The sequence below is a fragment of the Nothoprocta perdicaria genome, unplaced genomic scaffold, assembly GCF_003342845.1.
Source record: "Nothoprocta perdicaria isolate Ctin4 unplaced genomic scaffold, notPer1 scaffold_6, whole genome shotgun sequence".
NCBI lineage: Eukaryota > Metazoa > Chordata > Aves > Tinamiformes > Tinamidae > Nothoprocta > Nothoprocta perdicaria.
In genome coordinates this window covers 8,729,081-8,751,366 of record NW_020455865.1, presented here as the reverse complement: position 1 = coordinate 8,751,366, position 22,286 = coordinate 8,729,081, and the positions used below count along the sequence as shown (strand labels likewise).

At 51.9% G+C, this 22,286-nt stretch overlaps 1 protein-coding gene across 1 annotated transcript in view; it reads right to left on the bottom strand.

Annotated features, from left to right (window-relative positions):
• The window catches only part of RGS3 (regulator of G protein signaling 3), a 54,952-nt gene extending 32,866 nt beyond the window's left edge, over positions 1-22,086 (bottom strand). The window contains exons 1-8 of the mRNA XM_026049388.1: positions 22,063-22,086; positions 18,143-18,224; positions 15,121-15,226; positions 14,191-14,533; positions 13,709-13,748; positions 10,292-10,479; positions 8,635-8,718; positions 2,173-2,284 (exon numbers count right to left, since the gene is read on the bottom strand). Of these exons, the coding sequence (XP_025905173.1) occupies positions 2,173-2,284; positions 8,635-8,718; positions 10,292-10,479; positions 13,709-13,748; positions 14,191-14,533; positions 15,121-15,226; positions 18,143-18,224; positions 22,063-22,077 (970 nt within the window). The 5' untranslated portion in view covers positions 22,078-22,086. The remainder of the gene's footprint in view (positions 1-2,172; positions 2,285-8,634; positions 8,719-10,291; positions 10,480-13,708; positions 13,749-14,190; positions 14,534-15,120; positions 15,227-18,142; positions 18,225-22,062) is intronic.
• Between the last annotated feature and the right edge of the window lie 200 nt (positions 22,087-22,286).

Sequence of the window (22,286 nt, the reverse complement as noted above, 5' to 3'; positions counted from 1 at the left end):
ACCCACCCCGCGGCGCTGGGCGCGTTGGCGGGCGCGGGGCTCATCAGCCACGCTCGGCTTCTAAAGCAGGAAGAGGGAGCATTGTAAAGCAGACCGGAGCGACTCGCTGTCGCACGGTGCGGCCGGCGGCAGAAACAGGAAGCCCCACAATGGTCCCCGCGCACCGGAGATGTCTCGATTGTTGTGCTCAGCACAACGCCTGTTCCTATTCACAGCCGTTCACCCAGGCTGCAGAGCAACTGCAAAGCCCTGCCAAACAAGGACGGTCGCCCTTCTCGGCTTGTTCTCCCCGGCTTTGAAGCACAAATCCGGAGGGTGAGGGTCTGGAAGGCGAAAGGGTGCTGGATTCCCAGGCACAGCGGCCGCGGGCAGGCTCCAGAGCCCGACGGCACGTGGGAGAAGCTCACTAAGCCATTCCAGATGTGCTCTAGCCCAGATGTGCTCCGGCAGCAAGGAAACACGTGTTGCAGCCGCTCATGGCATCCAGCTGCCCTGAGCTGCACAGGCACATCCTGGCGCCAAGCCCCTGGAAAGGAGATTCCTTGCTGTGGGCAAACAACAGCAGGATTACCTAGCCAGCCTTGGGAGTGGCCAGGACCCACATGCGCTGGCCCGACCAAAGTGCTTTGGGACTAGACACTGCCCAGGAAGGGATAATTTCTTTTGTCCCTTTCTTAGAAAAATACGCACTTGGAACAAGCTCAAACTCCCACGCTGCTTCACCGGCTTTTCCAAGTATTTCCGTGTCACATCCCTGATCGAGCATCTGCCTCTACCTAACAGAGCAGTGAATGAGTTTGGGAGCAGAAGCACTGCTGGAAACGTGAGATAGCAGCTGCTGAGTAGCCCGTGGCATCCAGGTGCTGAACGGCAGCACCGCAGATGCCCTGACCAGCAGCCCGCGAGCACGAGGGGCTCCCGGAGCGCCGCAGCCGCACGCCGAGCACCCAGCGACACTGCAAGCGTCACGGGCCCCTTCCGAGCACCTCACCAAAGGGGAAGGGGCAACACTAATGCCGTGAAGCACTTCTCTGGGAGAATAAGCCCCATCAGTGGGGAGTACAGGCTGAGGGCCGCAGGACTGTCCCTTGCACAGAGATGCCAACTCGTACAATCATGGAGGAATTCAGGGTGGAAGGGGACTCTGGAGATCTGTAGTCCAGCTCCCCTGTCCAAAGCAGGTCCAAGAGGAACAAGGAGCACCAGGCTTTGTCCAGTTGAGTCTTTAACACCCCCAAGCACAGTGATCCCATAGCTCACTTCAGGATTCAAACACCCTTATAGAAAAAAAGTAAATGGGTTTGCTCACGTCTAAGCAGAGTATCTCAGGTAGGACCCTCATCCAGCAACACCCGATACCTGTAGTCCAGGAGAAGAGCTCCAACCCCTTGCTGCAGCAGTCAAGCAAACACGTGAGCCCAAACAGACCGACTGCACCAAGGAAGGAACAGAGCAGAGCTGGGCCAAGGCCAAGAGGAGCCGCCACAACAAGAAACGGGATGTTGTGGAGCCGCCTTTCTGTTCCTCATTTGACCCTCGAGCAAAGAGCACCCTTCACGTCACCTCAGCATTGCACCTTCAAAGAAGCCAATCTTGAGCCATTCCCCGCCCCTTAGGAGCTCCCCAAACGCACCCAGGCTCCAGGAAAGGCCCATCCAAGGGGAGCGGCGCGCAGGCCAGGCCGCCGCGGCTCCCGCAGCCCCGGCTTTGCCCTTGCCGGGGGCAGGGCCGCCCGCGGCGCGCAGAGCGTGGGCGGCGCGGAGGGAAGCGGGGCAAGCAAAGGTCAGCGCGGGCAGCCTCTCTCGAGGCAAACCTCGAGCCTTCACTTCCCTTTCCCCCGCAGCAACACCGCACTGACGGGCCAGGGCAACAGCCCAGCACATCAAGACATTTACAGACTCCGTTCCGACCACGGGAACGGCACTCCCGAAAGCCGGCGCTCCTTGAAGCCTCCCAGGAGATGGAGCTCACGGGAGCAGCTGAAGACAGGGATGGGAAGGGTGATGCTGCACCCCACGGGGGTGACTGGGCAGCGCTGCCACCACTGGAAGTGACCGGGTGCTGGGGCGCTGTGCAGGCCACCTGGGCTGCCCCTTGGCTGGCTAGAAACCTGTTTGCAAGCAAAACAGCCAGACAACATCCCCCGAGGCTCCAGTGTCTGCCGACACTCACCCTCCTGGAGCTTGACGCTCTGCAGGTAGAGAGGGTTCCTCAGCACATTGCAGCGGCCCGGCTCATCCTCCTTCGTGAAGAGCAGCAAGTCGGAGTAGACAAAGAGAGTCACCTGCAGGGCACAACAGCAGCAGAGAAGCTATGAGAAAGGCATCTTCCATCACAGAGGCAGTCCTCCCGAGGTGTCCTGCTCCGAGGAGGTGCAGTGGCCATGAGCGGCAGACCGGACACCCTGGTCCCCCGAGAACCCGGCCAGACCGTCCCTGCCGCTCGCAGCTGCCTACCGAGGGTCACGAGTCCCGTGATGGGAGAGGAACCGGCCCGGCGGCGCCGCGACGCGCACACCAGCTCCCTGCTCTCTGCGTCGCTTCCCATTTACATAAGTTGTAAATCAGAGGAGCGGGAGGAGTGAACGAGCTGCTGATTAAACCTAATACGTGGAAGTGGCAGCCTAAAAGTGACGCTCATCTCCCCACACATAGTCACTAAGGAGTGTCTTGCTGTTCTCATGTATGATCCCCTTTAGCAAAGGAGTTTGGCTTTAAAAAAACAAACAAAAAATTATAATAATGTGGGTAGCTGCAAGGAGAAAACTTGATACCCTTAAGCCACTTCAATGGGTGGAAAGCAAACACTGAGCTGAGTTTCTGCCCAGCTCTGTGCTTAAATAGTGACTCAAGTGTCCTAGGAAGTGGGAGAGGAGCTACGCCAGAGCAGTGGCATTTGCTCCCAATGCAAAAGGAAGATTTTGTTCTCCTCTGGCTCTTGACTGTGGTCCCTCATATAATCACTATATAAAGAGAGTCTTAAAATGAGAAGAATCAGCTCTTCCACTTTACAGCGATCCTTGACCGAGAAGCCTCCAGGGAGCAGGTGGACACTCGTGGCTGAGTTTTGAGCCTGTTCTGTTCCCAGGCAGAAACTGCTCACATAGAGCTAGCCAAGGCTTAAGAAGATGCCAGGAGATCGCTGCAACCTGCCAGTGCCCTGGGTCCCCTGCAAAACATCCAGCCAAGCACATCTCAAAGCACGGGAGCACACAGCTGCCCTTAACCACGAGTCCGCCGGATGCTTCCACCACCTCCCAGAGCAAAGCAGCAGAGATATTGCCACCAGGAGCTGCAGCTGTAAAAGGGCGAGCAACCACCACTTGTAGAAACTTGTTCTCAACAGCAGAACAAACCCAGCCTCTGAAGGGCTTCCCAGGGACCCAGGCAGCTGGCGCTGCTGCCACTGTCACCACCAAGGCACCCTTTGAAAGGTGACTTTGCTCAGGACAGGGGCTGAGTCATTGTTTACGGAGACGTGCTGCAGATACAGCGTGTCTCCATGCCCAGCAGCCAACAGGCACGTGTCAGAAGGACGAGCCGGGCAACAGCTTGTCATGCAGGGCTGAGCCTGCATCAGGGTGGCAGTGTCTAGCTTTGAAGCCAAAAAACAAGCCTTTAGCATAAGACTGCGCCTAGCTGTGCAGATTTGTCTTTGTGGACAAATCTGGGGTTCTTAATGGCACTCTAGCACAAAGCTACCAGCATATCATTAGTAGGCAATTAAGCCTGGGAGTGTCCCTTTCTGTCTGTATTATTTGGAAAATCCCTTCCTCTGCACTCAATATTCTGTTGGCCGAGTGCCCATGTTCACCCTCTTCCATACTTTTGATCTTGTTATCAAGGCAAGGAATAAGAAAACTGAAACCACACTACAGACTTTCTCCCATGCCTGTGTTGTTCCAAGAGGTTTAGCTTCCGGGACACATCTGGTCCTGTTCTGGTGCCCTCAGCCTCGAAAAAGAGATGCTCAGGGATTGCATGAACAGCAAATCACTGGGACAAAGGAGATAAAAGCATAACCAGCAAGCAAAAAGAGCAGAAATGAAGAAAAGAAAATGCAGACAGCAGCTGCACACCTAGCATGCAAGGAAAGTAAAAGGAAGGGAAAAAGAAAAGTGTCAGGATAGAAAGGAATACACAGGAAGTTCTGTCTCCATATGAGGAAGAACTTATTTACTGTGGGGGTGACAGAGCCCTAGAACAGGCTGCCCAGTGAAGGTGTGGAGTCTCCTCCTGGAGATCTTCCAAACCCGCCAAGATGCCACCCTGTGCCCCGTGCTCTGGGTGTCCCTGCTGGAGCAGGGGTGTTGGACTAGATGATCTCTAGAGGTCCCTTCCATCCTTAACCATTCTGCAATTCTGTAATGGAAAACATCCCTTCAAAATCAAGTAGATTTAAAAGGGGTATATGGGAACACAAACATGAGAAGCATTTGCAGATAACTGTGCATTAATGGGAAGACAGGAAGGACTGAACGTAGGATAAGGAAAGATAAAAACACAGTCAGTGCTTGGGGGAAAAAAAGCAAACAGCAAGACAAATGGACTCTTCTGCAAACAGAGCACATCTCTGCTATTACTGTTGCTGCAAAGTTCCATCACAGGAAGGAGGAGACAATAATCACGCCCTGTGGAGGAGCTAACACAAATATTAGGGAAAGCTGGCCTGAAATTCAACCTTGCAAACAAAGTACCTTCACATTTGTGCTTAAGAGTCGGTAACTTTCTCCCAATCCCTTCCTCTTCCACACACCTATGCACACAGAGAGTCATCACCATTGATGTCAAACAGCAGTTCAACAGTGGAGCCAGCAACACGATGGGTCACTGCAAATCCAGCCCACTTGTCCCAGTGTACAGCAAGAAAAGGCTGACCCAGTGTATCTTTTCTGAGATAGTCTCTGTAGTAATAGCTTCACAGTCGTGCTTGGTAAAACAGAAAGAACAGGGGATCCAAAGAGAAGCAGAGACAGGTCCCTTATGGCAAACCATTCATATAGGAAAAGACACCATCCTTTTGATTCTTGCACTGCTGGCCAGACGGCGTTATCCGCAGCTGGCTACGGCAAGCCCATAAGCCTTGGTGGAGACCACCGAGACAGGTGTCCTTCTAGGACTCACCCATGCACATTCTGATCAAATTATCAATGTGGGATTCTATACCAAGAGGAAGGACCAGGTTGCATCTACAAAGTTCATGGGTCCCCATCTACCGGACTGAGCTAAATGGGTGAAACTTCCTGATTCTTCCTCTATAAATCAGATATTCCAGATCCTGAATTATTCTTTTAACTCTCTTAGGAGCTCATCAAAATTGTCAGCATCCGGTATTAAGCAGACATCACTACCGGATCGATATGCATCTAGCTCCCATATAGAGGCTGGTAAGAGCCAGCCATTTATATTTCTGCTCCCCTGGTCATTAGCCTCTAAGTGTTATGAGCTTTCTCAGCCACAGCTGTTTCCATGGCAGTTTTTCACTTAGCTCTCGCTGAGACCACAAGAACACGAGCACGCGCTCAAACGTTATCAGGTTACCACCACTTAGTATCTCAACACCAAGGTGGCAACCAAGCCCTGCTCTAACAGAAGTGGTCTAAGCTTTGCAGCAGGGTGCAGTGCACGTCCCAAGCACAGCCCTTCAGTGATGGGCACCACCTTCTAAGGACATGAAGGCTTCAGCTGCCAACTTTGTTCCTCACCCTGACTGAACAGCATCAAGTATTTTACTTTCTTGAACGTTAGGGGCTCTGCTCACACGCTGGCAAGAGCAATGGCTTTACAGCAGGAGCAACATGCATATGGTGTCACCCAATTTAAAAGTGAAGGGAAAAGAGAAAAAGGACAAAGTGGGACTTATGTGGAAAAAAAGAGGAGGAAAGTGAAGGTTTCTAGTATTTGCTCTCAAATAGAGATATCTAAAATAGACAGAGAATGGCATCTTGAAGCATTGTGCCATGGGACAGAGTTTTGGTAAACTCACTGGGTTTGCCACATCCAGTGACCCCACTGAAACAGGGAGCCAAAACCTCCCTGTCCTGGGCCAGAGGTGCTAGGATCTTGTAGTGCAACATGTGCAATGAGAGAGAAAAAAATGATGTCCTGCAGAGAGGGGTACGAAGTCCAGGCATAAAACCTGTCCTCCAGACTCCTGGTAGATTTGGCAGCTATCAAGGTTCAATGGAGAATCATCCTGAACTAAGAGGTCAGAGAAGAGAGCAGAGGGTAGCACTGTTCATGTTGAAAAGATACCTCTAGGTGCTGGAAGTTGCCTCCAGGTAGATCAGAGACAGACTGAAAAGTACAAAAACCATCTTCAAGAACTTGAGCAAAATGGCCTTCATCATGCCCGTTCCTCTGGCACTTCACATGCTGGAGGGATTTCAGAGGGCCATAAAAGTGGGAATTGCAACAAAGTCTAGACAGGATGTGATTAAGGCCTGAATTAGGATTGCCCCAGAGGTAAGGTCAATGAGAGGACAGATCCTGGCAAGCCTCCAGAGAGACAGGTTCGCTCCTTCAGGAGATGAGAGAGTTTGTTCAAAGACATGGTTGCAGCGCCTGACTTAGAAATTGCCAAGGGGAAAGATTCTCATTTTTAAAAAATGCAACAAGATCTTCATTTCCAGCCACTTGTACCTGAGATGTTCTCTCTTGAGCAACTTGAGCAAAGATGAGTAACAACTAGAAAGCAGTCTTGCAAACCACAGGGGTAGCAGTTCAGTACAGAAGAGGCGGGATGAAAAGAGCAGTGAGAAAATGGAAAGCCACATGGAGCAAGGACCTGTCAGAAACGAGGAAGAAAGGGCTCATCAGAAACAAAGCACTTCTGTTCAGGAAGCAGAGAAGGTTGGCATGGCACTGAGCTCAAGGCGGATGAAAAGAGAAGTCACAGCCCTTCAGCACCAGGGAAACTCCACTGCGGTCAGGCCACATCAGGTCTTGCTGGCTTCAAAAGGTTAGGTTCCCCATCTCACAGCTCTTCAAGACTAAAGCAGACACCCTTGCTGCCCGAGATAAGGGACTTCTCTGGCTTTCCAAAAGGATATCCATGATGTGTGGCTTGGCTTTCTCCTGCCTGTGGTGAATCACATACAGTGTCACGGTGGGACTTTGAAAGCTTCAAAAAAACTGGTGTATATGTCCCACTTTTGTTAGATACAACATCTGCTGCCATTAATGCTGCACCACCCCAGGTGTATGCTGAGGGAAAGGCTCCTATGTTGCAGAGCAGATGCTGCTACACACTCATTCCCATTCCACCCATCCATGACTTTTTGCCTTGCCCATCTGCCAGGCTTACACAGATATTACTGCATGAGGCCACCATCCTTCTCAAATCCTGTCTCATGCTGCTGGCTGGTCTACACCATCTTCCCTTTCCAGGTGATAATTCCAGTAAGGAAATTCTCTTCCATCCTCATGCCTATCCTTAAGTAATCAAAGTATTCATAATCAAGCAGAGACCCTGCCATGTCCTTGTTCTGATCCTTTCTACGTCTGTTTCTTCAAAATGTCTGTTGTGGCCCTTGGTGACATAAAAAGCAGCACACCTCCTCCAAACAGCCTTATACTGAGATACTCAGTAGGAATATCCCTGTACACACACATGTTCCAACCAGGATTAAAATCACACTAGAATTAATCACGGATATTTCACATTTGGCTGCTTCCACAGACCTCTGAATCTGACCTGAAGGCAAGCAACTCCAAACAACTCGGCGAAACCAGCCTCACTTCAACCTGGCCACCATATTTTCAAGCCATCCCATCCAAGCACAGCTGCCCTACACAGCTAAGTGTTTATTTGATTTTTCATTCATAAGGGTGCCTAGAAGACCCTAAGCAGTAAAGAAAAGCAGGACAGGCACGGAAGAGTTTTATTTACAGATTAGAGAAAAGTTTCCAAATGGATGCTGAATTTTTCATGCACTTGTATGGGAAATTAAATAGCAAATCAAATCATAAAGAGGGATGAAGTACATGTTGAAAAACAGAGAGAGGCGAGTCATTTAACACAACTCAGTCTGGGACTGTTTTGTACCACTGGTGAGCAGTAAGATTCTTCTGTCAGCCACCCAGAAGGTGCGACGCAGAAGCTAAGTTAAGTTAGGCTACAATTATTCTATGGCTTTATGAAGACGACACGTTATTCTGTTCAGTCCAACTAATTCCCTCTCCAATAATAATGTCACAAAACTGAAAGGCTTTTGGATCAGATATACAATCTCTTTCAGGAGCTAAACTTCTAAAAAGCCCCATAGCCAGTTCTGTTCCTAGGTCTCTGAAACTCATCCTAAATATCCCTAAGCTTCCCTGGCTCCTCATCCCAGCACTGAGCAGGCAGGTCTGCTGGAGGTCTTAGCTGCTAGGCTGTGGCCAGCAAGCATTTGCCACGCACAGCCTCTTCTTGGTGAGCATGAAGGAGATGAAAACAAAAGAGTTAATTTCTAGCAGTGAAGAGTTTGGGCATTTATCTTATCCCGTGATAAACCAGCTAGGTTTTTTTTCTGAATATCTCATTAATGAAGATACTGCTAAGTAAAGTACTCCACTCCTCAGCATAATACTTGAGGCTACAGTGAAGTGTGTTTAGAAAGTATCAGGTTAGATAGCACAGAGAGAGCCTTACCTGTATGGTCTTGTTTCTGCTCTCATGAAGGAGCAGCTCCTCTGACAGCAGCAGAGTCCGGGCTGGGTTGCAAAGATCGAGGGGCTAAAATTGGAGAGAGAAAGAAAAAAAAAAAAAAAAGGAAACCGAGTCAAACCTTCCACTGGAAGTGTGGTTTGCCAAAAAACTTTCCGCTCACCCAACCCACTTACTTTGTCTTCACCACTTTGTAAATCGCTCGGAGGGAAGCAGCTAAAAGCCTCCCCACAGAGACAGAAAGTTTGCAGTCCAGCTTTGTGACAAAAACAAAACCTCACACTTAACACCTACATCAGGCTCATCTATAAAAAGACAATCAGCTGCTTGCATTTCTTTGTACATTAACTGTTCTGCGTAGTGTGGCCTCCGCTACGGCTGCTCTTTGGCAGGAAACACAACCACAGCAGACTCTCACCTATCTTCAGAGAAGAGTATCTGAGCCACATGATTTTATGAATTATTCTCCCAGCAAGCTGAAGGGATTTTAAGGCACCTGCCCTTTGTCCTTCCATCCTGCCCTCTCAGCACCTTTAAGCTCATCTCAATTTAGCACCAAAGAACAACTGGAGAGATATCAGCTGCCCTGACTGCTCCACAAGCAGCGCTTGGATGATCCTCCTGAGCAGCATGGTCAACGGGCAGGGGTGGAGATACCCTGCACAACAGTACAAAACACTGCAAAGAAGAAAAACCAGTTCCTGAAGTAGTAGAAACCCCTCAGACTCAACCCAAGACACTAACTTTAGAAAGAGTCAGCAGGGCCACCTGTTTTTCTGCTAAATGACAAACTCTTCACGTGGTCATGGTTCACAAATACACTAATGGTAACTTGAGTGACCACCTCCCAGGCCATCAGAGAAGCAAGACGTGGGCACAAACCTGTCTCCCACAAGAGGCCCAGGGTCACACTTCCCCCAGGATGCTCACTGGCTCACAACAACACGGATCATGGGTTTGGGCTCCAAAGAAGTGTGCCGAGACATGATGGTCTCGTTGCTGCCAACAGAAGCAACTGTTTCCCACTGCCTCAGAGGCTTTTCCATTGATTAATTTGCTCATCATTAATGTACTTCAATGTACAAGATCACATTAGACTTTATGGGGTTCTGGCCATACAAAGAAAAAAAATGGGACACAGAGACAGCCAGGACTATCTGCTCCACCAAATTCAGGGCTGAATTTTAAGACCGTCATTTATGAAACAGAGGAATGAGAATATCCTGCCAAGCTGCTACTGCTCTGGATCCCAGTCAGTGATTTCAGTGCTGACTAGCAGCAAGTTTATAAAACCCCTGTTCACACACTATGATTAATGGCACCCAGAACCCACAGGATGAAACTACATTAATCTTCAGCTCTGCAAAGCTGGTTGCTGAAACCCAGCAGCTGGGATACCTTGTCCCGGCCCAGGCAGCCAAAGTCAGATTTGGAAAGCTTAAAGGAAAAAGTCCAAGAGACCACCTCTAGGGCAGGATATAGATTTCTAAGAGAAAGTACCCAATCTGTGCATTCAGAGTAATACCCTGGTGGAGAATACACGTGCTTTGCACGACAGCACAGACCCTACCTAGGGCAGCAAGCTCTGGTGCAAGCTGGGCACCATTGGCATCCTTGACACCTCAGTTGCAGCTGTGCTCACCTGCACGAAGATGGGGAACACCAGCACCTTGGGAGCCAGCGTCACGTATGTGCCGTAGGAGTGCGGCACGTGCGGCCGCACGATGGTGCAGTTCTGGTAGTTCCCGTAGCTCTTCATCGTCTGAACAGTCTTCATCAGCCTGGATTTTCTCCCAGACCCCACGTGTGATTTCCCCTTGCATGCATTTCCTGGACCAACAGAGGGAAGAGAAAGAAACAGAATGAGAGCAGAGGTCCCACAGAGCTGCTGCTGGCTCTGCTCCTGCTAGCACAAAGCCTGAGGGGAATAACAGGAACCGAGAGCCACGGGGATATTTGTCACTGCACTATCAAAGATTCCAGGGATTAACTAAATAACAGCACTGACTTCATTTTCCCTCACACAAAATGAGATATCCCATGAGCTTTTCTGCACAATCAAGCACATGATCCTCTATTTAGGGCATGTGCTGCCTTCTGTCCAACACATGAATGCAGTACTTTGGAGAAGGAGACGCGGCACTGCTATATATGCATGTCCCTAAGTAAGGCCCTGGAAAAAGAACTGAAAGCAAGAAATACAGAACAGCCCTAAGCATGTCCTTAAATGACCATTCCTGAATCACATCTTGCAGCAGGGTGGTTTCCAGCCTCAGGGAAACACCTGCCTGTGCTACTGAACTGTGAACCTTCCCCTGCCCATGGGGAGAGGGGGGAAAAAAAAAAAAAAAAGAAAAAAAAAAGCCATTAAGGAGCAGGGAACAGGGGAAATAGTGAAAGAAGTCTACTCTGGAATGGACTTGCTCATTCTGGGGATGGGAGTAGAGAAAGGGCAAAAATTTCACATCATAGGAAAGAAATTTTGCTTTTTAATCATAGCTTTTAGAAGATACTGAGACTGGAGATAGCAGAGAAAGGGGCAGAGGCAATAAATAAGGTCCTAAGCACAGTACCAATCCATGCCTTCCCAGATCACTCTCAGGGATGCGATGGCTACGCAGGCGTGGGGATGTATTTATAAAAGATGACCTCATTTCGCCTAAGGCTGGCACACGGTGACCACTGATTTGCAGCACTGCCTTTCACTGCTGGAAACGGCCTGAGCTGCCCGACTGCTTTTTTTCCGTCTCTGCCCCCCTTTGCAGCCACAAGCTGCCAGCCCTACCCCAAAGCACGTACAGGGCAGCCTTCCTTTGGGCTGGTCGAGCAAAGCTGTGGCATCTCCCAGCAAACCAGCCGCAGCCCCCGCGGCTGCCCCAGGCCCGCTGCTCTACACTGTCCCCACCCCTGGTGACATCAGCTGGTGGGTCAGACTTGACCCAGCATCTCCAACTTGTTTTCAGTGCCCGGATTATCAGTGGTAGAGCTGGAGAGGAGCTGCCAGGACGCTGCCTGCTCTGTTCTCAGACGTCCCAGCCCAACAAGGTTGTCGAGCAGGGAGCAGCTGCAAAATATTTCCTATTATTAACATGAGATCCATGGGGCCCAAGGGCCTTGGTGTTCTCTAATGACCTGTTAGCGACCCTGTGTCCAATTCTGCCCGGCCCTGGTTGTCACAGCTGAATTCAAACAAGCAGCAGCTCAGGGGAGGTTGGTAGGCTGCCACAGGGACACTGAGACCAGAAGAACATCACTCATCACCTCCCACGCTGGGGCAGAAGATGGGACAGGTGTCAGGTCCCCAGGAGCCCTTCACCCCACACAATCCGCCACTGGGCACTGCTCAAACCCACAAGCAGCACAACTTCAAAGGGAACTGAATGTTTCTCTAAACAAAAATTTATACCTTTTTGTTTGCTTGTTTTTTCAGAAAGGTCAAATGAAAAAATAAAATAAATCTCATCACTTCCCTCTCAAAGGTGATGAACCAAACCAGGCCTGCTGCAGCAAGCAAAGCTTTCCAAAGCCCGTGGCTTGGATTTTAACACTTCCAAGCGAGAAGCTGGATATGAGCCCAGGACCTCACCAGCAGGAAGGTCTCAGGAAGACCCTCCCGCAGCGTCTCTGCTAGAGGGATGCCCAGCAGAGACCCCCGGGCATCCCTCCCTCCCAGCCCCGGGCATCTCCGTTCCCTCCACGGTGTTCCCAGCACGGAGGCTTCTGCCTTCGCACCTTAATGGATAACCATAAGCTTCCTGAACAGAAATGGGCCAAAACACTTGGGACCATGGTTCAGAAGAGATAGGGTCTGGTCCAAAGCAAATACAGGAGCCTACCCAACATTACATACTCCATTAACTATTAGGAAGTGGCCTGTTTACTTTCAGATAAACGCCAGCAGAGCCAGACCGTGCTGTGTTGGCAGTCGGGACCCGCTGTTTACTGCTGGTTTTACAGCCTGCCCTGGTCAGAGGGGTGGCCCTCGTGACCTAACAGGTTGTTTCCACCTCCAAGTGCAATAATTATGACATTTTCTCCTTTCCTTTTCTCATGGTTGCACTGCCAGATAAAAATCAAAGCACAAGAAACAGCTCAACACAGGACAGATACAATCTGTCAGGTACAATCTATTTGGGTGGCTCAGGATCTACTTCTTCTCTTATCCTTATATCACCTCATTTCATTTGAGGAATTCATCACCTCCACACGCTCCATTTTGTATGCTCTGGTGCAGAAGTGCAACCAGGCTGCTCGAAGCTTCCATCCCTGACACAGCATCACTGGTGCCTAGCTCCGTACTGCCTTATTTAATCAAGTGTCACGTTAACTAGCATCACCTTGTCTCTAAAGACTTAATATTAAACACATTCAAAATAATCATTAAGAAATTGCTATGGGAAGAAGCCCAAGTCTTTCAAATTCCACCCTGTGGTAAGAAATAGTCCCTGCGGCTCAGCCCGCCTTCTCACAAGATCTGCAAACAGCAGGAAAGAGCTGCAACTATCCATGATACAAAACACCCCCTGAATCTCAGCTTAGGGAAATTATTTTGGCTGCAGAGCGTGAGCCTCGAAGCCATTTTGGCCTAGGACACATGCTGCTCACGCCGCCAAGGTCCCCACCACAGCTTTGCCAGCCCCACACTTGGCCTCATCTGGACATCTCCCCACCATGACAGTCAGTGCACAAAGCCTGGCTGGAAACCTTGCTCCCATAACCAGCCCAGGAGAGACTGGGCCTCGCAGCAAGGGATTGGGACACCAGCCCCTCCGGCACCACGTCCTGCGTAGGAAGGGAAACACGCCAAGGCCCACGTACACAGCCAGGGATGTGCGTACAACACGTCCATGCTTAGAGCTGCCTGTCCACAATCTCAGAGGCTGTTGCAAGAGAAGGGCAAGCATCATCTTTGACAAGATGTGAAATAAGACCACTGTGCAAAGACACGTGTCAGGACCCAACCAGGACTCACTGGACACCGCTCCTCATTCAGCAGCACCAGTGCCATTCCAGAGTGCCTTTCTTGCACAGAACAGAGGAATCCAGTGACTCCACTTACCCACAGTAGCGTTGTCGTCTTGATAGACAGGCCTCAGCAGCTGTAAGACACAACGCACAAAGGACACAGTCACCTTAAGTGGGCTCTGGATGGACTTTAAAACAACCTGACAACAAATTTCAGCAAGTCAAACCCAACAAACCCAGATCACTACAGAGAGAGGTGAAAATCTTTTTTTTTTTTCCCCCAATTACAACCAGAAAATGAGAGCAATGACTTGTACTGTGGCTTATACAGTGGAAACGTTTCCCCTGCTCTCACCACTTGAGCAATCACCGGAAAGGCATTCTCAGCTCTGCAGTCCCAGGGATTACCACTTTAGGAGGACAGTAAAAGGTCCCCCTGGGGACACAGCTCTGCCTTGGAAACATGGCCTGAGATGCTGCTTGGTAAGACCGAAGCACAGGTTAGGAGAAGACTCAGCAAGCACAGCCAAGAATTAGGTGCAGTAACCTGAGCATGGTGCTCAAAAGCAGCCATACCTGGCTGCCCGGGTTCAAAGGCGCTAAGATGATGTAGTTCTTGTCCCCAGTAGAGGGTACCCGTGACAGGGGTGGCATGGTGTTCTGGCCCAGCTTGCCGATCTCCGTGTACCTCTCCCAGCCATTCAGCACGAGCCCGTCGCTCCTGTCATAGAGGACGTGGCAGCTGCGGCGCTGCTCCGGCCGCGGGGGCACGGCGCCGTTCTTCTCCCGCTTGTTGGGTGGTGACTGGAGGTCATAGGCAGACTTGCAGGACGATCTCCGGATCATGCCTTCGTGTCCTGATGACCTGACCTGTGGGACGAGCCTCCACACCAGGAGGATGATCTCAGTGGGACAGTTCCTGAAAGGGATGTCACGGGGCAAGTCAGAGCTGGAACAGCAGGGGTGAAGTACCCTGGAGCCTTCCCCTTCCTGCAGCTACTCAGAGCACTGCCAGCTGCCCAGAGCTCCTGCAAACTCCCTGAGCTCTGTGCAGAGGTGCTCTTCCACACCACTTTATAGAGCTGTCCTTCCAAAAACCCTTACCCACGGCTAGAAGACACACTCCTTGCTAAACCCCTCTGAGACTCAAACTTTGTTTAACCTGGCAGTTTCTCTGCAACCACCCTGGACACGTCTCCCTGACTTGAGCAGCCTAAGACTCCTCTTGTACCCCCGGAAAGCTCAAATCCCTGCCCTACGCTCCACTTGCCTCCACATAGTGCCACAACTCTTCCGAGACCACTCAAGCCCATTCCCGGGTTATCTAAGGAGGCCTTTCTGTCATAGCCCCTTGGACATCCCTTCCAAGCCCCATGTCCTGTGTGGCTGGACCCCTTTCCCTCCTGCCATATCCAAGGAGGGGCCACGTGGACCTGCAAGTGATTCCAACTGCCCTTGCGCTCTCTTTGGAGGAGGTCCCAAGGCTGCCTTTGGGTGAGGACCCACCGGATTTCGTGTGCCAGCTCCACACACTTCCAGTGTTCAACAGGGCGCTCGTTCAGCTGCAGCACTGTGTCCAGCTGCTGCAGACCGGCCTTCTCTGCTGGGCCACCTAATGAAGAGAAGAGTTGAGCAGCAGTCACCTACCGGGCGGAGAGCTGAAAGCACTGCAGAAGAATCTGTGGGTAGGAGACACTCCTACCCATAGGAGTGTCCCATTACCCAAAGGGGTAACGGGCATAAGTTGAAACACAGGAGGTTCCGTCTGCAGGGGAGGAGGAACTTCTTTACTGTGAGGGTGACAGAGCAGCGGAACAGGCTGCCCAGGGAGGTTGTGGAGTCTCCTTCTCTGGAGGCCTTCAAAACCCACCTGGATGCCACCCTGTGCCACATGCTCTAGGTGTGCCTGCTTGAGTGGGAAGATTGGACTATATGGTCTCTAGAGGTACCTTCCAACCTTGAATACTCTGTGATTCTGTGACACTGAAAGAGCATCCAGTCACAGCTTGAGTCACATGGTTTTCCAACCCTATTCAGCTGCGCTCACCACCCCACACCTTGTCCTCCTCAAGTCCTCTTTCTTCTGCACTTACTGAGCCCCACACAGAGCAGTGCTCTTTCCCTGTGGTTCATTCTTCTCTCCCTGATGGATACCATACTGATTCATGTTCCTCATCCTTCCTTACCCGCGGGACCCCCAGATCACCCTGGCTTCTGCATCTACCACCCACCAAACCCAACTCTTCTCACTTGCTCAACTTTCAGATCTCCATTTTTGGCACATAGGACCTGCTGCCCTTCCACCCTTGCTGATAAAGTCAGCACAGGGTTGAGCACACATTCATGATCGTTACAGCAGTGAAATGCCTCATCCGGAGTGAAGGTCTGTTCCACTCTGTCTTTCAGGAGCCTGACAGCTCTCCACCAAAAGAGGCAGCTTGCTCAGAGCACATTACACCTGCTGAACAAACCAGAACCCTCTTCACGAAGCTCTTCCACATCTGAAGGCAGTTTCTCCATTTTCATTCTGGGAGAATCAGCATCATAACCGTTCCTGTCAGGCACTTGCAGGTTTCTCCTGCAGTCCTTGGGCAAAGCACAGCCATGTTCACACCGAGTCATCAGCCCAGGGCCATAAAGGAGAGCAGCTGGCACAGCCAACACCATCTGTGGGACACCCTCACATATGCCCATGCACTGCATTCCCTTTCCAGGGAATTTGTCCAGGTGGATTCTGAAACAGTTTCTCTTTCATACACATGTTAATCTCTCTTGGATATAAAGCAGCTTCCTAAAATGAAGCAGAGCCAGTTGTTCCTGAACTTCATCCTCCAACATGTACACACATTGCCTGGAAAAATCATAAATTGATCTCAGAGCTATCACAAACCCCTCCAGCACAAGGAAAGCTCAGAGGGCTTTCTGTACTCCTGGACCTGGACACAACTAGGAGCCTCCTCGTCCTGCTGTTGGGACAGGGATACTTTCACCACCTCTCTGCTGGGATATCAGAAACTTGCAGGTAATGAATTTGGCAGGACGGCAGCAAATAGCCTTCTCTTTGGGTCTGCCAGTGGGAGGACACAGCTGAGAGAACGAGCAGCTTCTTCTGCCAAGCTTTGCTCTAAGCCGTAGCAAAACCAAGCACACGATGACTGCAGAGGGCTGCCCAGAAAGCTCAGCAGACAGCAACACCTCACAGAGCTCCCTGAGGACACCCCTATGAAGCTTCCCGGAGGAGATGCAGCTTCTCTCCATGCACGGGAGGCTACAGTCTGTGCCTGTGCCCCGAGCTGAGCCGCTGTGAAGCCAGTTCACGCTCTGAGCCCTCTCTTCCACACAGGACCCCACTGGCCCCACTGGACAAGTGCGCAGAGCTTGCGCTTTCCCTCTACGTAACTAGGCACCTACAAGGCAGCAGCCTATGGACGTCAGCTAATCAAATCTTCCGTTTTCTACTTTTAGAGAAAAACTTGAAAGGGTGACATATCAATGCGAAAGCACAAAGGGAAGTTAAAAGACCTCAAAAATGCTTTTTTTATCTGACTTTCTTTCCGTGGCTGGCTCACCGGTCTCAAATGCTTGGGTTTATCAGAGCTGCATTGGACCAGAGGTGTGCAGCCTACACACTCCAGCCAGTCACTTATTGCATGACTGCCATGCAGAGGTCCCCCTTCCTCATCACAAGGTCTGGTCGCCTTCTGTGTCTGAAGGGACTGCAGAGGTGTCCTGGGCAGCTGGTGATGAGGCCGACAAAGTGTCCTGAGAGATCAAATGTTATCAGCACCTCTCCCCAGGACCAGCGCTTGTCATGCAAACCTGTAAACTATTTCCTCACATAAGAGATAACAGAAATACTGCTGTGTTTCAGTGATAATGGACTCGCTGGAACTCAGAGCCAAAAAACATGCATCCCAAATATTATTTTCTAGGTGGAAAAAAATTTACATCTAGAAAAGAAACTTCCTGGGGAAATGTTCAGGAATGCATGATTTCTCTGTCAAAAAGCAAACAGATGGGTCTCTGCTTCTGGCCTGTGGCCAGCAGCTACAGAGACACAGCTCCCTGCTGTGTTCCACTGCCAACAGCTCAAAGTGGGCATTCTGCCTCTCCTGGTGTGCAGCTGGGAGAGCCGGGGGACGACAGAGATGCTGAGCACATCCTGGGCCTTGGGGGTCCAAGAGGAGCTGCTCAGGCCCTGGCAACACTGAGGGCTCCGACGATCCTGCTCCCTTTCTATAACACACTTTCTCCAGGTCTCCTGGCTGGCCAGATGCTTCTCAAACTAGAGAGGGAAGAAAAACTCTGCAAATTACTGCACACAGCGAAAATAGCAAACCAGAGCTGGTCCAGTGGCCTCTGTTCCTCATTAGGACAACAGAGAAGTCATCTGGAGATAATTACTCAGAGGTAAGTGGGTTCCTGCAAAGCACGGGAGCTTCTGAAGCACCATCTAACTCAAGCAAGCAAAGAGGAACAGCAAAGTCTCATTCAAATGAAGAGGGATAAAAGCGATCTCATCTCTTACCAGAGTCCACCGCCTGCACGCGGACCGGGGAGTCGCAGCAGATCGTGAAGCCGAAGCCATCGCTCCCTCGAGGGATTGTGATCTGAAAGTGGACCCCGGAGACAACCCGTTACCAGCAAAGCCGGGTCAGGGGGAGCAGCGAGCATCGTGCCGTCACCGGTGTCACCGGCGCATCCAGCGGCCCAGGGCAGCCGTTGTGACGAACGCCATTGCTTTGCAAGGGCAGCCAGGCCCTCCTGAGCTGCAGCCCAAGGGGATGGAAGTGGCCTTAAACTGCATGAAATGATGCCCGAGGATCAGGCAGGGATGTCACACAGCGAGTGCTCACTGAGAGCATCCAAGTCCCTGCTCTCAACTCCTGTCCATGAGGGGAGGCTCTGTCAGGAGCTGGAAGAGGAACGCGGCGCGCTGGCTCCAGCGGTGATTTCTAGCGCAGCTGCTCCAAGCAGGGCACTCGCACGCTTCCTTCCCACCCGCGCAACACACAAACAGCAGCAGCGGGAAGCGGGAGGGCGAGCGCGCCGCTCTCCTGGGGCTGCGGTGCCGCAGGGGCTGCGCGGGCCCCGCGCTCGCGGCGAGCCCGCCTTCCCACCACGGCCTTGGTGGGACGGATGTCGTTTCATTAGGCTCATCTCTTCCCGACTCGCAAAGCAACGGGCTTATTAATAAAACAAGATTTATTTTTTCAATTTGGCTTCCAGCAGGAGCTCAGCATGACTGTTCCTGTGAATACCTTATTATCCCCAAGACATCTGCCAAGTTCCCTGTTTTACTGAAAGGCAAAAGCAAAATCCAACATCTGACCTATATTATTTTTGAGAATAGGCAGCCAGAGAGGAGAGAAGGAGGCAGCCAAGAACTCACTCCAAACTCTTGCAGCGGAGGGCAAAGCCAGCAAACTCCCGTTCCTCTGCACCTTTTCCCTGCTTGCATCCTCAACATGCAACAACAGGCTTCAAAAGAGAAGTGCTTTCTCCCTAGCGGGATCAGAAAGCAGGTCCATCCCACTATACTGAGTACTTTTTCTCTCTCGACTTTGATGAATCCTTAACAGACAACTTGTGGCTCTGCCCCTTTAGCAAGCCCATGCCTTGCTAAATTACAAGCACGGGGCATCCGAGTCCTGCAAGAGCGTCACCATCGGCACCTGATGGTCCAGCTCAGGGTGCCTCTGGAACGGAGGCTCTGCATTCACTTCTCAAGCCAAAGCTCTCCCCGTGCGCCAAGAGAGATCCCAGCTCCTCCTGGGCTGGCTCGTGTCCATCACCAACAGAGACACATTCCCTGTGTCACTAACTAACCAGCTACCCATTGCTGGCGCTGCACAACTCGGCTCGTGCTGCTGGAGCCCTGAACAGGGGCCTGAGCATCGTTTTTTGCCACAGTGCTAAATAAGAAACATAGAGATGAGCTTAGAAGTGGGCAACAGGAAGGTGTGGGACTGCAGCACCGTGGTGGGGTCAGGCTCCACATGCCCCCATCACAGGAGAAAGGAGCAGAAGAGATTCCACACTGGAGAACTGAATTCTCCACATTGGAGAATTGCACACATCTAAAACTCAGATCACATCTGCTGTCATTAGTGCGAGCAGAGCAGCGTTCCCGCACTGCCCCGTGTCTGCAGCCCTGATAAGGAGTCAGTGTTCTTAATCAAGCTGTTTTCTTGCGCAGTTCCCAGTTTCTGGTGTACACTGGCCCCTGATGCAGCTTCACACGAAGCGGGACTCAAGCACAGGAACACAGAGGAGAGCTGATGGGGAGCCGGGAGCCTCATCCCAGCCACACGGGACCTCGGCGTTCCAAGTGCAGGATGCTGGGAAAAAGCAAAGCGAGTGAGGGGCTTCTGCGCGGGCCCCAGGGAACGGCGCTGGATTCGCGGAGCGCAGCGACGCCGCTCAAGCCGCTGTCGGATGTAACCGGCTTCAAGCAACACTCGATTCCCAAACACACGCCAAAGCAATTAAAAAAAAAAAAAAAAAGAGCGAGATAGCAGCAAGCTGGCAGAGGCTCAGTGGCCCTGCTGTGCCTGGCTCTGCCCAAATGAGCAGTAAATTGAGACAAAACCTCTCAGCTCAGCACTGCTGCAGCCCCAGCCCGAGTTACACAGCAACTGTCTCTGTCTCGCCCCTCTTGCACACTCCAGCAGCAGGCAGAGCTGAGCGGTGCCTATCCACAGGCATTTTCCATAGATTCCCCAAATTATTCATTGCAAAACCTTCCTAGCAAATCCCACACTGCAGTAAGAGCAGGCAAGAACAGCCCCCAAAAGAAGGATGAAGCTCGGGGATGCTCTCGGCTCGCGTCCCCACAGGGCTTCCCCCCCGCTCCGGCGGCACCGCTGGCACAGACCTGTCTGTATCGCGGCTCCGAGCACACCTTGCAGAGGCCATTGAAGCGGTTCATGGCTGCACAACCCTAAACTCGCGGCGAGCCCATGAAAACGCAGCCCCTGCAGCAGCAGCAGTGGTGGCAGCGGCGATCCCGACCTCCTCGGCTCACAGCAGCGTGGAACAAAACGCCAGCAAAACTGGCATGACCGCCCATGGGAACCCAGCTCGGGAGAAGAATGGCAGGAAGCCACCTCTCACCTCCCCGGCCCCTGCCTGCACGGCGTGCCGCTCTACGATAAGCCAGAGGGCTTCCTGAGAACCCTAAGTGACAAGGAAGAGAGAGAGTTTTTATATTAAAATTCCTGTCAACTCTTTAGTATTCCCTCGTCCCCTCGGGGTCGACGTGGCTTTTGTTCCCGCGGCGTTCTTGGGCAGCACGGAGCGCTTTGTTATTGCGACGGTTCTCACAAACACGCCGAGGCCGCTCGAGCCGCGGGCACAGGCACCGGCGACACCGCGCTTCACTGAAAATACCTCGCACACTCTTTGCACGTTGGAAGATGAGAGAGTTTAAAATCAATCAATCAATCAAATAAAGAAGAGGTTGTTTTTGAAACACAGACCCTGAGATAAACACGTCCCGGTGCTTTGTGTGCAGGGAGTCACAGAGGAGGGAGCTTAGGGGTCAGTCTAATTTGCCCCGTGGTTTAATCCCGCAATGAAAGACGGAGAAACTTTTAACTCAGCCAGCAGCAGGGCTGGGTTCCAGAGCGGTCCTTGGGCAGTCTTTGCCCCATGCACCCCCTTGGAGAACACACTGGAAAGGAGCAGAAATGCCCGTTCCACACTCCTCCACAGGGATAACACAGGCTTAATGTCCTTGCATTTGTCAGCACAGCCACTGAAGCGAGGCTGGAGCAGGAGGATGCAGAGCCCCAGCCCCCCTGGGAGCCCCTGCAGTGTGGGGGGCCGGCGGAGACGCCGCTCCGGCCGCCGTGTCCCGGGCCGCCGCCAGCCCCGGCCAGGAGCAGCCTTCCTTCCCAGGCACCATCTTTCAAGTCCGTGGCGACGGCCGGAGAGGAAGGGAGGGAGCAGGGCGCCAGCTTTGTTTGTCTTGCTCCGCCGTGCGCTTTCAAACAAATAACCAAAAACGCAGCCGAGGGAAGCAGCAAAGCGGAATTCGGCACAGATAAATCACAGGGCCTGTTGAGCCCAATTTCCGACACGGGTCTTGTATTTGCGTTCCCGTTTCCCACCCTCGCCTTTCCCATCAATCAGCGAGGCTCCGCCGTGGGTTTTCCCCTCCCGAGCAGGCAGCTCCGCGGGGAGGAGGGCAGCAGACACAGCCCGACCGCAGAGACGTGGTGCAGCATGGAGCAAACGAGGGGTCACTCCCTGCATTGCCCACTCTAACTGGCACCTGACTGGCATTATTAATTGCTTTAAAAAGTTGTGGTTTTGCTAAGGAGATGGACATAGCATGCAACCCTGGCTAGCTCGAAACCTCTCCGGGGCGGCTTCCCCACCTGCTGGCTTCCAGTCCTGCTTGGCGTCCACATCTCTAGTGGGTGGCAGCCCTGTCACACCTACCTTCAGCTGCTCCATGTTTGCGGCGTCCCGGCCTTCCCACACCGCGCCCTGACTTCCCAGTGCCAGCTCTGCAAGATAGATGGAATCGCATCAGCCTGAGAACCTCTCACTTCCCACGTCCCCTCACCTTGCCCAGGCACTGGAAAGGCTCTGTGTGCCAGCGGGAGGTTTCATCCAGGCTGGGAGCAGCTGGTTAGTCCCTTCAGCCTAACCCTGCTCTGCAC